General features: G+C 41.1%; 1 protein-coding gene across 5 annotated transcripts in view; it reads left to right on the top strand.

The window, feature by feature from the left end:
* 4930522L14Rik (RIKEN cDNA 4930522L14 gene) overlaps positions 1 to 15236 on the top strand; it is a 61055-nt gene that overhangs the window by 43189 nt on the left and 2630 nt on the right. Inside the window, exons 2-4 of one of the 5 annotated variants that reach the window (XM_030255015.1) lie at positions 1510 to 1786; positions 14056 to 14182; positions 14371 to 15063. In XM_030255015.1, the coding sequence (XP_030110875.1) occupies positions 14930 to 15063 (134 nt within the window). In that variant the 5' untranslated portion in view covers positions 1510 to 1786; positions 14056 to 14182; positions 14371 to 14929. The other 4 variants (XM_011249622.2, XM_011249624.3, XM_011249623.2 and 1 more) reach the window with 4 other exon arrangements.

Here is a 15236-nt window from a genome sequence, read left to right as displayed (position 1 = left end):
AAGGAGTCTGGATACGTTCACATCTAGGTTTCCTACTCCTACACGTGCTAAGTTAGCCATCGTTGGACTAGTTGGACTACAGCCTGTGAAATATTCCAATAAATCCACTTTGTACATACCTAGATTCCTCCTATCAGGTCTGTTCATCTAGAGAACCTTCACTAATACAGTTCTATGTGCGAATGTGTGTTCACCTTCCCACGGAGGAAGGTGTGCTGGCTAACAGCAGTGCTCCACAGGTTTGTTATCTGGTTCCTGTTTGTCTCCCAGGGTTCACATACCTACCAGCTGAAAACTAGCTGCACTTTACCTAAGCCCAGCCTGAAGGACACGACCCAAGTGAAATTAGAGTATTTTCCGGTTTATTAGGGGTAGCTCTCTAGAGGATTCACTGATCCCAAGGAAGTAGAGAGTTCACTGGTCCCAAGGAGGTCAGAGAAGTTATGGGGTGGGAGAATAAGGAGCAGAGGTGGGGAGAAAAAGCCAGCAAGGCTAGCTGGGAGAGAAAAATGCAGGGGAGTAGGGATTGGGAGGGGAAGTGGAGGGAGAAGGAGGGAGAAAGACTGGAGAGGGAAGAAAGGGGAGAGAGATCGAGACAGAGAAACAGAGAGACAAAGAGTACAAAATGTCTGGATTATGTAGAAAGGGCTTCTAGGAAGGGAAAGCCTGGCCGCTGGGCTGGGAGTTCAAGGTACAAGGTGGGGTCTGTCAACCTTGCCCTGTAACAGGTGGAGACTGAGGAGTGCTGGGAGAACCTGGAGGCCCAGCTCTAACCTTCCCAGCCTTGGGCAGACTAAGCAGACCTTGAACATTCGCCATGACAACCCAGGACAGAGACATCTGTCTTTGTTGAGGTGCAGGTTCTCATGGGAACTTAGCTGTTTTGGCTGCCTGCACTGACATTGCTCTACAACATACTGCAGCTGAAGAGGGGGATGGGTTTTGTAGGTTTTCCCTTTATAAACGCAAACCTTATTATTAAACTTTGAGCCTTAATCAGAACCTTTGCTTGGCTTCATTCTTCTCTCACCCCAATACCTATTCATTTCCAGTTCCTGTTTCAGATAAACCCAGTTTGCTCAAGGCAGGTGGATGGCTCCTTTGGTGTGTTAGTAATATGCAGATCAGCCTCTGATCCTGGGTCTGAATCCCAACAGCAAGAAAACAGAACTATTGTTTGCCCATGACACAATTTAATTGTTAATATTCTGGGCACCTTTTCGCTTGTGGGACAGATTGATAAATCCCCTGCAGGTTGAGTAATGAATGGGCTATGCAAGCTCCCTACCTTGATTCAAGGAGGAAGAAGGCAAACAACCTAGTGAGTGAGGGAAGCTCTGGCTGACATCAGGCCCTGGCGATCATAGGGTCACTGCCTACCTAGGGGAGGAGCAAGCGGCAGAGCAATGGCAGGGGAGTGGTGAGGCCTCCCTGGGGCTGCGCGGGGAGACAGATCGGTAGCCTATTGGAGGATCGACACAAATACTACAGAATTGGAAATCCCTGCAGGTCTGGACTTGCAGCTTGTTGGGCTGAGAACCTCTACACCGCGTACCTTCAGCACACTCTAACCCTAAGGGAGGTGCTCCAGTCACTCAAGACTTGTTGGCCAATCAGAGTCTCTCGGCGGAACTGCAAATCAAAAGGAAGGCGGGTTTTTCCGGGTGCAGTGGCGCCTGTTTTGCTTAGTTGCGGAGCTGACTTGATTTGTCCCCTGTTCACTGCTCTCTGTCATGCCACTGAATGCTGTTTAGGGTGCTCAGTCAAGCTCCGAAGTTGCGACATGGTGAGTACAGGGTCACTGAAAACAATGGGGAGAAACCGGGGTCTGAGCGGCGCAAACTGCTGGGGTGGGTCTTTCCCGAAACTGCTTGGGAATCTGCGGCCACCTGTGAGGTCCCCTGAGGTCCTAGCCACTCGCGTGACCCAGCTGTAGCGTCTGAATAACTTCACTGTGGGGGCTGCATCTGTGCCGAGCATTTGGCTTGTGTGTAGAGAGATCTTTGGCGTGATCCCAAACTCAGAGAGTCCGACTTTCTACAAGTTCTGTTCTTAGCACTTGAGATTAAGGTGGACAATCCATTTGGAGTTCATTTTGTGGAGGTTGTAAAAGGCATCTCTTGTGCTGGGTAGCAATTCAATGTCAAGCTGTGATGTTAAAGAGTAGAATTGATGATGTAAAGGATTTAGTAAAGCTTAGGAAATAAATAGTAAGGCACTCCAAGTAGAATTTAGCTGAGGGAGGACTGCCTCACACCTCACAGATAAGTACTATGCCAGCCAGGGCAGTTAGAGGTTAGGATGCTAGGATACACATGCTTGTTCACCAGCATTGTCCAGAAATCATAACAAAGGAAACAAACGATTTATAATCTGACACTAGGCCCATCTCCTTATCAAAGAGCAGGCCTCTAACCAGCAGCTCAATGGGGCATTACAGGATCACAACCAACAGCAAGGCCTCTTGTGCCATAAGGTTCAGTTTTCTTCTTGAGAAAAGCATAGTTCTGCCACACTAGTGACAACCATTTGAAAACTTAAAAAAACAAAAGAAAAGAAAAGAAAACAAAAAACCCACAACCATTGCATTGTGTGTAGGCCTGATCCAGCTACACTTTCCCTGAGGTCCCCTTGTCTGGAGCAGGACACAGCTCCTTCTGAAACCCAGGAACAAGCTTGGCAGAGCCATTCACAGCCTGGGCCTAGTCCTTGGGAGCTTTCCCTGAGGCCCTGGGTATAGAGAGAAAACAGGGCTCCTTTACTTCGTTTTTTGTTTTTGTTTTGTAGAACATTTTTAATATTTTCAATTGTTAATATTTTTAAAAGAGAATAATTATTTTAAGATATATTTCACTGTTATATCCTCCTTTTACATTTCTGATTTTATTTTTCTGATTTTATTAATTAGGATACTGTCTCTGTGCCCTCTGGTGAGTCTGGTTTATCTAGTTGATTTTCTCAAAGAAACAGCTCCAGGTCTTGTTGATTCTGTATATAGTTCTATTTGTTTCTATTGTTTGATTTCAGCCCCGAGTCTGACTCTTCCCTGACATCTCCTCCTCTTGGGTGCATTTGCAGAGCTCCTTCTCTAAAACCTGGAATGTGCTTGGGAGCTGGGAATGGTCTGGGGCAGGGCCTTTGGGAGGGGTTGAATCAGATACTGAGAGCACAACTTCCCACCATATGGGGCTGTGGTTATCAGTTCCAAGGCCACTAGACGTTTGGTCAGAAATGTTTTTGAGAACCATTGAGTTTTCACTTGTGCAGCAGTGTTTGATTAGCCTTCTCCTGAGTGTGTCCCATTGTCTGATGTTTCTGCAGACTTCATACTTTCTTCATCTTTCTGCTGACTTCAGAGGTGTCTCCCATCTCCTTCCCTTTCCCTCATGTCAACTGTGTACAAGATGGTATTCTTAAGAAGCTGACTTAGCATAAGCCATAGCTTGTGTAAGACCTCCCCACCCCAGCTTTTATACTTTTCCTTTTCTGATGTTTTTCATCATCTGGAACCTTCCACTTAGGACACTGTCACTAACCTGCTGTGGTAGGGCACTGGTGTCCTTAAGAAATGATCCTGGAATATGCTTGCTGTGCAAATTTCCCATGTGTCTTAGTGGCTAGACTTACAGTCTCCAGTCTGTATTTAAGTTGTTCAAAACTTAACCTGGAACCTGAACCTAGAAGAGACTTAAGGGTGGCAGCATATGTGGAATGCAAAATCCATCCTAGTCTGGCTCCTCTTTAGCCTTAATCAGTGTAGCTGGTCTTTGCTACTTTATGGTGTCTTCTTTTTCCCCTCCCTTAACCCCCTTCCGTGACCCCCGCAACTGTTTCACCCCCTAACAGCAGACAGGAGAGAAACAGGGACGGAGGAGAAAGAGATCCTTGAGTGGAGTTTCTGTCCTTGTACTGGACGCCCCAGCATGAGTCAAACAGTCTCTGATGGGGGAGCAAGGAACAAAATAGGAGGTAGAAGGAAGATGCAAAGCCAAGAGTTAGATTTGGGAGAACTGCTGGCTAATACTGCTGCAGCAGCACCAGCAGCAACCACCAGCCTTGAGTTTATGTTTCATAGTCTTTTTATACCCCACAGAACCTTGGAAAGCAAAGCCACAAGCTAACAGAAACAATTTCCTGAAATATACACAGACTATCCGTACTTTTCCAGAGGCACCTCCCTTGAGCCTCAGGTATACCTCCTCTTATCATTCCATGCCTCATCAGACTGGGAAATCTGCCAACAGACCCTGACCCACCTTGACTGCCTGGATACAAACAAAGAGTAGGGTCAGTTCTAAGGCATAAACAAAGTAGAAATGTAAGAAAAAGAGAGTAAACAAAGTTCCCCGGTCGATGTATTCAGAGTCTTATCAAGATGATCAAGGTATGACAAGATATGAGGAACACATTCCTCAGCTGTACTTTTTTTGAGCTTACTTCCTTGACCTAGCCCAGTGCCAAATATTCTTGCCATTTTTTCCTAGAAGCGGTCCCAAGAACTCTCCCCACCTGGGAGAGTAGAAGATTCTAATAAAATACAAACTTACCATACTAGGGCTCTGTCTGCCCCTAGGGTGGGCTGGAAGGGGAGAGCTGGAAGGCCTGTGCTGTCTGAGTCATTTCATCTCTACTTCTCCAGTAGGAGAGCTGCTACTGTCCTCTGGGCAGTCTAGGAATCAGGAGGAGTAGCTTGCAGGTCCTTTCCATAATTCTCCTCTGATGCAGTTCATCAGAGAGCTGTGAGGGAGACCACAAGCCTTGCCATTGTGATTGTGGCAGCCACCAGGAAGAATAGGTTGACTAAACAATCTTATTGGACTGTGATGGACTGTGAACCAGACTGTGTTTCTTTTGGTACATGTGGTAACCTGGGCAAAAGGCCTTGGCCTCTGTGTGGATTTCCTGGGGAGGAGGAGGTTCTGCAGTTCTGGCCATAGGCAGCTGTGTTGCTTATAATCTCACTGCCCACTGTGCACACACAAGCAGTGCTTTTGGTGTGCAGAAGATGAATTTCAAAACTGAAAATCTGGTTTGTAGAGGTTCTGAACATTTCATTGCAAATTCAGTTTTGTGTGATAAATTTTACAAATAGTTTAGAAACTGGTAGAGATGAGGTTATGGGGATCCTCCTTTGGCCATCTTTGATTAAAATCCTTTTTCCTCTCCACTATCACCAGTCACAATGACTGGAGTGATTCAGGGAAATTCAGTTCCAGGGTCGCCAAGGAGTTTCTGAGATGCAGAGGATTCTTAAGTGTGCATGGTGGTGTGCAGGTGGCTAGGGCAGATTCTACATCATGTGCTATAATCCATGTGGCAGGAAGCAGACATTAAATTATTCTTCAACCTTGGTTTGTGTGTGGGCTCATTGGGGCTGGGTTTGTGTGAGATCTCTAGTGGGTATTAGGTGCGGCAGTGCCCTAGCCCAGCTTTCTGATCACCTCCATACAGAGAGAGCTCTAGAGCCTCTGTTTGGAAGTGAAGTCAGTAGTGGCTGGAGGGTCAGAAATATAACAGTGAGGGATCACTTTTAGTTATTTTTGTGGAATTGTGAAGTCTGTGTTCATTCCATTTGTATACACATGCAATCATTGGTAATATTAGTCATGTTCACATTTTTCCTGGCTGAGTTTCCTTAGGTCTTTTAATTGAAACCTGACTATAATTTGGGGCTTATTTTCTTGGCTTTTTTCCTCTACATTTCTTTATTTTTTCACAAATGTTGTAAAGCTTTTGATTGTTGTAGCTCTGTGATAAGTACAGATGGAATTTACATTGTGCAAAAATGTGTACAATTTCTTCATCATCCTAGTGACAATTCTGAGATTTTTTACCCTTGGCAGGTAGCTTTGGAATCAGATATCCTGTTAGGAGTTTTTTTTTTTTTTTTTTTTTTTTTTAGATTGTTTAGAATTTATGCTGCAAATTAAACCTACCCAACATCCCCCCCCCACTTTTTAAACATCACTATAATGGTGTTGTTTACAGTTGTAAGTGTGTGAAATTGAAGCTGATGCGAAATAATGTACAAGGCTATAGAAAGAGGACTTTAGCATATACTTTAACGACACAGTATATCAGAATACATTATTAGAATCACATAAATGATATCTCCCTAAGTATAAGTTAATTGAGAAAACAAAGAGAGTGTAAATACGATATTGTCCAGTATTGAACACTGAATATGAATGTAGTACATGGTTGTGTATTAGGAATAAATTCTGATAGCAGTAGTTCGGGATATTCCATTGATATTAACTAAAATTATTTAAGGCCACATTGTGTTATAGTTGATATAAAACTGTACACATTTAATATATGTATTTTGATACATTTGGATATAATACCTACACTCAAGCAACCCCATTGTACGTAGTTCTTATAAAAATGACAGGGTTGCCATGGATCCCAGCAGTTTTCTCAGTATAGTTTCCATGCACTTGAAATTAGTTTTAAGAAGAATCAGAATTCTCATGTTCATTGCAGTTGTATTCCTGGTACCCTAAATATGAGAATTACTTCAGTGCTCATTTGTTGAGGACAAACTGGCTGTCTCAAGGAGAAGTTGTGCTAAAGGAATGAAGACAATAGTAATGGTTAAAGGACTAAGTACTTGTAAAGACTCTCACAGTCAGTGCTGTATTGGTCTTAAAAACGGCATGTAATTACAGCTTAGGCAATGTCAACGCATTTCTTTTTCCATATAATTTTAATCTTTAGTGTTCTCTTATGGATATGAGAACTTGAACCATCTTGTCTACCTTGCATGTAGGAAGGTCAACAGGATCTCAAGGGAGAGCAAGGATTGAAAAGAAGACAATTAGACAACACTATAACATTACTCCAGCCAGTGCTGTGGCTGAAGTGGGTCTATTTTTCATAAGCCTGCTCTTGTACCATTTTAAGTCCATACTAGTAATAAGGTCAGTTCTAGGTCAAGGAACTGAGATGACAGTAAACAATGTTCAGGGATAGTTGTTTTTAGGGGCTTAGTAGGATGACCAAGATAAAAGGTATGCCACACATTCCTTGGCTGGGTTTGCTTTGCTTGAGCTTTGTATTAGCCCAAATGCAAATATTATTTTCTGAGCCTACTTCCATGTCCTAGCTTAATGTCCAATTCCTGCCAAATTCCTACAGAAGGGCAGAAAGCACAGAATCTAGCTGAAGAAATCACATTCAAAGAGATTTTCTAATGTTTATTTACATCATTATGTGGAGAAGAGAAATGAACTAGCAAGTTTTCTGTAGCAAGAGTTGTTATAGATGGGAAACAAATGTGGTATTATAGTATACTGTAAAAATGCAGAGAGTTGCTGTATTTGGATGGTATGAGAGCTTTCTGTCTATGAGTCATGCTCCATGAAAAAGTAAAAATGAGTTTAAGAAACAGACTGACTGTTTGGTTTGAATTTAAATACTGATGATATATTACAATTGAACACACAAATGAACACACAGTTATCTTAAATAACGGACTCATCTCTTTGTTTTCTCTGCATTAAGTCACTTATCTTTCATTTTTGCTTTGGAGAATGTGTTTAAACATTTAACATTTTTATACATCGGTTTATTCTTAATGCATAATATAATTATTGTAGCAATTTTGTACAACATCACATGTTTATTTTTATTGAATACTCATTTAAACATTAGTTGTTCTTGAAAACAATCAAGAGTATTTGTTTGGGATGAAATGAAAAGCATTGTAATTCCACATTCCAAACTAAAGAAGCTAATACAAGAAAATGACTGCTTTTGTTTCCTACGTGATATATATTTCACATTGCTGAGAGGAAAACTTCTGATTTCACAGATGTAGTCTGGGCCCAAGATGAGCTCTTCATGAACTCCTGTTTTGCTGGGTATTTGATCACACTGTGAACCCAGAGACTATCCAATTTACTCTGTAGTTGGGGGGTATGAGGTGTGGGAAACTATTTCAAATTGTGGGGTGGCTCAGCCCTTAGTATACACATTTGCTCCCAAAGGATGAAGATAAAGTTAATTTCAGAAGGAAGCACTCATGTTTGAAAGCAATGTCTAATTGAGTGGCTGAAAAAATGATGAGTCACGGAAAGATCTGACAGAATAGGATATGCTCAACTCTCAAGAGAAGAGAGAAGAGAGGCAACATAAGAGGAAGTAGCACCCTCTCAGAGAGTGAGAGGCAGAGGTAGTTTTACCTGGAGAGTTTTACAGAGACAGGCTAAAGAGAAAACAAACTGGACACAGGTGAAGAAAGAATGAGCCAGAGCCTGAGAATGTGCCAGAAGATGAGAACAGATTGCTTCAGTTCATTTGAGGCCAAGCACAGCAGTTCAGTCAGAAGTATAAGATGCCCATTTGAATTGGTTACCATGAAGAGGAGTTAGAGTCAGAACAGCTGACTTGACCAGCCAGTCAAAGTTCAGAAAGAAAAAGAAAGGTGATTTTATTCAGCAGTTAAGTCTCAGATGCTCAAAACATTCTAGACCTAGATAAGATTGCACAGAGGATAGAAGCTTTCAGGACTAGGTCTAGATTATCAGGAGGAATTGAGCCTCCAAGATGATATATTTACACTCGTGTGTGAGGGCCACCGTCCTAAAAGGAGAACGAAAATTGCAAATGTCACCATCATTCTGTCCTCTCTTCACTATTTTGCTCTTCTTTGTCCATTATTGCTTCCCTCTTTTGCATTTTCATTTAAGCAATATTGAATTAATTTTTAAATTGAAGGTAGGTTCTTCTCATACAATATATCCTGAGCACTATTTTTCCTTCCCTACGCTCCTCCCAGCTACTACCCCCACAATTCACCTGTCCTCCACTCCCCAAATTCCAACACCCTGTCGCCCCATTTTCTCTTCAAAAAGGAGCAGAGCTCCAGGAGAGGACAGCCTAACAGGACAAAATCAGTTAGAAAAACGTGAAAGCCTTCATATTGCAGAAGGCAACCTGCCACAGACCCTCTTGGTTCCTTGTCTGTGTAGAATGGGTCTCTGATTACAGGTGGACAAGAAGTTGGCAATGAATGAGAGTCATATCAACATGAGAGGTTGTGTAGAATCTGAATGTAATTTGTCAAGTCGAGCATTTAACTTTTTATACAGAATAATAACAAGAAACCAGGAGAGATACATCTGCTGAGTTACAGTGACACAATACAAAAGGAATGTATACATCAAAAGAAGTGGGGGACCAGGCCACTGCCACTAAGAAGGGAGCCAGGTGTAATGCTAGTCTATTGTTAAGCCACCACCAAGGTTTTTTAGTAAATGCCTGATTTATGCTATTTCTTTGGGCCTAATGAAGAAACCTGTCTCAGGGGGATTCCCTAACTCTTTCATGGTAAACCCACCTATTCACTAGGCCTTTGTGAATTCCTTTGTCTGGGTAAGACTGTCCATTGTCTCAAGGAAACCCTCTGCAGACCAGCCCTGAGCTATTCTTGCTCCTTTCTTTGAAATGTGTCTCTACTAGAAGTAAACTTGAATGTTACTGAATAGATAACCTTCTCACTGAATTCCTATTGAATTCCAAGTTTGTTTGCCTCAAGGATTTTCGGGGATGTTGGAACACTGGCGAAGGCTTAGCTATGTCAGAATTCAATCTTTAAAGGCACTTATAATAAAATAATACTGAAAGAAAGTATGCAGATCCATACACCAGAAAAATAATAGTGAAAGAAAATACACGGATCCATACACCAGACTAACGAGGGGTAGGGTATGAGTATATGGGTTATGAGAATGCCAAGGTTCCAGGAGGTTGAGTTTCCGTGAAACTCTTTGCCTCGTGAGTGCTTCCAGGCCTCTCCGCCTGCCAAGCAGGCTTCACTGGAGTGTGCATAGCAGCAACCTGATAGGAGGAAGTCTCAAGATCAAGCAAAAGAATTTAGTTACACCTGCTTCCAGTTAGGAGTTCCACAAAAACATCAAGCTAACAACCATAACATGTCAGCAGAGGACCTGACACAGACCCATGCTGTCTCTATGCTTGCCATTTAAGTCTCTGTAAGGTTCCTAGAAATCCAGTCAGTGTTAGTCATGGGTTCCCTCTCATGTCAAGGGTCTCAGGTTAAACCAAACATTGATTGGCCACTCAAACAAGTTTCTTACCATCATGCCCCAGCACATCTTGTAGGAAGGACCAGTTGTAGGGATGTGTGTGTGTGTTTGTGTGTGTGTGTGTGTGTGTGTGTGTGTGTGTGTGTAAGGGATAGTGGTCCTGGTTTCTCTTTCTGTAGCCTTCTCTCCTCTAAGAGACTAGAACATAGAGGTTAAGGTTCCAAGCCTGCACCAGCTTGATTTCTGCATTCAGTGAAATGTGTGGAATTTGTCCTGATGGGGCCCTGTTGTCAGTTATCTGAGAGCAGAGGTTTGTCCTAGCATCAGCATGGATTGTTTAAGGATCTCCAAAACCACCTTGGCCAATAGCTCAACCAAATGTAACCCATTTCCAACATTAAAGCCCTGGCTGGCTACAAGGATGGTCAGTTCAGACTCCATATTCTCCATTACTCGGAGTCTTCATTAGGGTCACCTTATAGCATCCAGGATGTTTCTATCATACTTGGTTTTTACTCTAATCCCCGAATACCCCCTAATTCCAGCTGCATTGTACTTTACCCCTGCATTCCTCTAACTGATCCCTCCCACTCCTCTTTCCATCAAACTCCAGTCTACTCACAGAAACTACTCTATTTCCCCCTTAGAAGGAGATCTGTGCTACCCCCTATAGCCCATCTCTACCTAGCCTCTCTGGGTTTGTGGAGTATGGCTTGATTATTATTTACCCAGTAGGTAATATCTCCACTTATAAGTGAATTCCTACCATGTGTGTCATTCTGGTGTGGGTTACTTCAGTTAGGGTGGGTTTTTGTGTGTGTGTGTGTGTGTGTGTGTGTTTTGTTGTTGTTGTTGTTGCTGCATTCATTTGGCTGTAACTTCACTATGTCATTTTTTTTTAACAGCTGATTGATACTCCATTGTATAAACATACCACATCTTTTGTTTATCCATTCTGCATTTGAGGTACCTCTAGGATGTTTTCAGTTTCTGGCTAGTATGAATAAATATGCTAGGAACATAGTTGAGCAAATGTTCTTGTGGTACAGTGGAGCACCTTTTGGATAGATTCCTAAGAGCAGTATAGCTGGGTTTTGGGTAGAGGGATTCTCACTGTTGTGAGGAACTATGATTCTAAGGAAATAGTGATTTCTCTAGTGAAAGTATTAGTTTGTATCCCAAAAGGAGTTGTGTTTTGGTCCCCTTTCTCCACATCCTAGTCAGCATGCCCTGCCACTTGTATTATTGATCTTAAACATTCTGACTTGTACAAGATAGATACTCAAAGTAGTTTTGATTTGCATTCCCCTCATGGCTAAGATGGCAATGATTTCATTAAGTATTCTCAGCTTTTTGAGACTTCTCTGTTGAGAATTCTCTGTTTAGATCTATACCCCATTATAAATGGAATTTTTTCCTTTGGAAAGCCTAGTTTCTTGAGGTTGTTATATATTTTGTATATTAGGCCTTTGTAAGATGTGGATTTGGTTAAAAAAAAATCTTTTCCCATTCCTTAGGCTGCCTCTATATCCAATTGACCAGGTTTTTGCCACTTTTAATCTATTTTCTATTATTGAAAATTAAAGTAACAAGAGTATCAGAAGAGGGCATGAAGAGATGGCTCAGTGGTTAAGAGCACTGTCTGCTTGTTCTTCCTTTAATCCTGAGCTCAATTCTCAGTAACCACATGGTGGCTTACAACCATCTGTAATGGGATCTGATCCACTCCTCTGGTGCGTCTGAGGACAGATACAGTGTACTCATATAAATGAAGTAAATAAATCTTGATTTTAAAAAAGAGAGTCATAATAGACTTTGGACATTTGAAGAATGTATGGGCTGCTACAGATTATTAGGGTCATTGAAGTTAAACTCAGTGCATTTTCATCATGAATGACCTTGACCAGAATGTAGTTGATTTGAGTCAAAAAGCTCCCAGATAGGGTGATGTCTTTGAACACTTGTTTTTCCATTGTAGCTTTCTTTGGGAGAGCTTATAATGTTAGGGTCCAAGAATCACTGAAGGAAGCCCCCCACTCAAATAGTATGCAAAAGTGTTTTATTCTGCAGAATTCTACCATACAGGGGTCTGCCATTCACTGGGATGGATACAGACATGAGCTTTGCAAACTCCATTTAAAGCCAGTTAGGGGAGTTCTAGGGAGCAGTAGGTGAACTTAATTCTGATTGGTTGACTCAATTTACAGGGGTATGGGTTTCTTTAGGATTGGTTTAGTGTCTGGGGAATTTCGGAGACTTTCTGGAAACAATGCTAAGTAATCTTGGTGTAGATTTGGCTCAGGCCTGGTGGCAGAAGCAGCTCCTGGAAGCTCCTGATTGGCAGTCTATGAGAGTGGTTTTCCTGTAATTGACTTTTTTGGAATTTTCTAGTTCTGGGAAACAAACTTAAGCCTAGTCTCCCAAATTGTCAGTTTGCAGCTTGTCATAGATTCAGCTTGGCTCTGGCCAACTCAGTCTTAGTCAAAGCTTTGGTAGGAGGAACCTTTCTAGATTGCTTATTGGGGATGAAATTTGAGTGTCTATAGACTCAACCCATTTCTTGTGTTTGTGTGTGTGTGTGTGTGTGTGTGTGTGTGTGTGTGTGTATGTGTGAACTGTGTTGTTTTTGGACGTGATTAGTCAGCTTGCTTCTTATGTTGTCCTGCCTTCACCATTATAGACTTTAGCCCCTAAATTACATAGGATGCAGTTGAAGCAGTTGTAATTCAGTGCTAAGTTATTTTGTAAGCTCAGTGTTTTTACAATTTTAATTTTGTTGTTTTTGTCTTTGAGGACATCATTTTTCTGTGTAGCCCTGGCTGTCCTGAAAGTGTAAGTGTATAGCACATGTGTCCTCAAACTTAAAAGTCCACCTGACTCTGGCTCCAGAGTGCTGGGATTAAATGTGGGCCAACATGCCTGGCTTTTTCTTTGTTTGTTTTTATATGATTGACTGATGGGCTTGCAATGTAGATTTTGGTACATGTCAAGCATATGCCGTTGTGTTGATCTTCTTGCACATTTTGAATTTTGAAATTTGGTAGAGAGAATATTCTGTTTCTCAGGATGGCATGTATTCATGACATTGATACTGCCTGAGCTTTACTGCCTGAGCTTTCTGAGTCATTGGATTGCAGGTGCATAGCATTCTTTCTACCTTTTGTGTTTGTTTTGATTTTTAAAATAAATATGAATATTTGAGTCTATGCATGAATATGCACATCATGTATACCTGGTCCCCATAGTAGTGAGAAGATGGGTTCAGAAGTAATTGATCGTTGAGAATCCCCTTTGAAGGTACTGGCAATTGAGCCCAATTATTTGCAAGACCAGAAAGAGCTCTTCACTGCTGAGCCATCTCCTGTCCCATGTAGAATCAATATTGACATTGCCAATATTTCCATCTGTCTATTTGTATGTGTTTAAAGATGCATTTCTTTTTAGTAAGATCTTGTTACTGTTACAGATTAAACTGGGACACGTCAGGAGGCTGGAAGATGAATAGAAAACTAGAGTGAATGTGTAATTCTTTCTAAGAACTACAGTAAAAACATCTGAGTCCTTTCTATCTTTCTTGTTTGTTTGATTGATTATTATAAGCGAGACAGGGTCTTAATATGTATCTCTGGCTGTCCTGAATAGACCAGACATATACTTGCTTCTGTCTCCTGAGATCTGCGATTAAAGACATGAACTAATATACTCAGCTTGCCCAATTTCTCTGATGTGTGCTCAGTACTGCTTCTCTCTCTCTCTCTCTCTCTCTGTTAATTAGCATTTCTCTAGTAAGGTTAAACATTATTCAAAAAGCAAAGAAATGACAGAATTGAACCTTATTACTCAGTTTCCTTCTAAGATGACTTGGTAATTACATTAGAACTTTTTGGTCATGAAATAAGTAGGGGAATTATCAGAATCGTACAAACATATTGTCAATGAAGCATACATTTACAGTGATGTCAGTGTCATGGTTTCTGTTGTACACATGTATGGAATATTTTAGGATGCATTGACCTATGATGATGTGTATGTGAACTTCACTCAAGAAGAATGGGCTTTGCTGAATCCTTCACAGAAGAGTCTCTACAAAGATGTGATGTTGGAGACCTACAGGAACCTCATTGCTGTAGGTAAGACTGAATTTTCTTTCACTTTTTAAAATAAGGGAACAACTGTTTCCTTGTTGTTGATGCTTTTCTTTAATTTCATTTGAGAATGAGGAAGAATGAGGTGAATAAATCAGGCTTACTAAAGATAGTAACTTAAATTTGCCTAATTTCCAATAATATATCATACATTTTCTGGTACTATGTTTTAGGCTACAATTGGGAAGACCATAATATTGAAGAACATTGTCAAAGTTCCAGAAGACATGGAAGGTAATCTTCATGTTCAAGTTGGTATGGATATGCTTATAAAGAAAAGTTAATGTGTCCTGGAACTTTTAAAGAAAAGCAACAGTGTTTAAAAAAAATAAATAAATAAAGCACTTCTTTAAGTGTGTTGATTAAATTCTCACAAATCCCCATACCTCAATGTCAGGTGTCTGATTTGTGTTTTCAAGGCATTTCTCTGAAATGGAAGACAAGGAAACAATGCCTTCACAGATATTACCATTTGAATCATAGCCACATTCCAGCTACTCTGTAGAAATGCCAATCTAGTCCCATACCATTCACATATTGCTAAGATATATATTAGGTGATAAGTGTATGTTTGTAATAAGCAAATATTTCATAGTGAAGCTGATTACTCCTAGACTAACATTGCTAAGTTTGAGCGAGTGGGGCCGTTTATGAGAGTCAGGAATGTTGTTGAGGAGAAAACTTAATGCCTATACCATATGTCCATGATGGACAAACATCCGAACTTCATGAATGCAATGTGGAAATCTTTCATTTGTTATTCCTTTTTTAATAGGTATATCCTGTATCACAATGGATACAAGCTGGGCGAGCATAGGGATATTGAATAAGCAATGTAACTCTCTCACTCCCAGAACAATTGAAATGTACGTAGTAGTCCATGCTTGAACAAACTTTCTCAGTGTGCTACAAGTTTACAATAAGTTTGTTTTCCAATTTCAGTGGGAATATATCCCGAAACTCACACTGCAGAAAATCTGTATGAGTACTAGGATTGTAGAAATTCTTTTCTGTTTGTCCAGGTTTACTTTTTTCAATG

This window comes from Mus musculus, chromosome 5 (genome assembly GCF_000001635.26).
Source record: "Mus musculus strain C57BL/6J chromosome 5, GRCm38.p6 C57BL/6J".
Lineage (NCBI taxonomy): Eukaryota > Metazoa > Chordata > Mammalia > Rodentia > Muridae > Mus > Mus musculus.
Note: the sequence above shows the minus strand (reverse complement) of the source record. Positions and strands in the feature narration are given on the sequence as shown.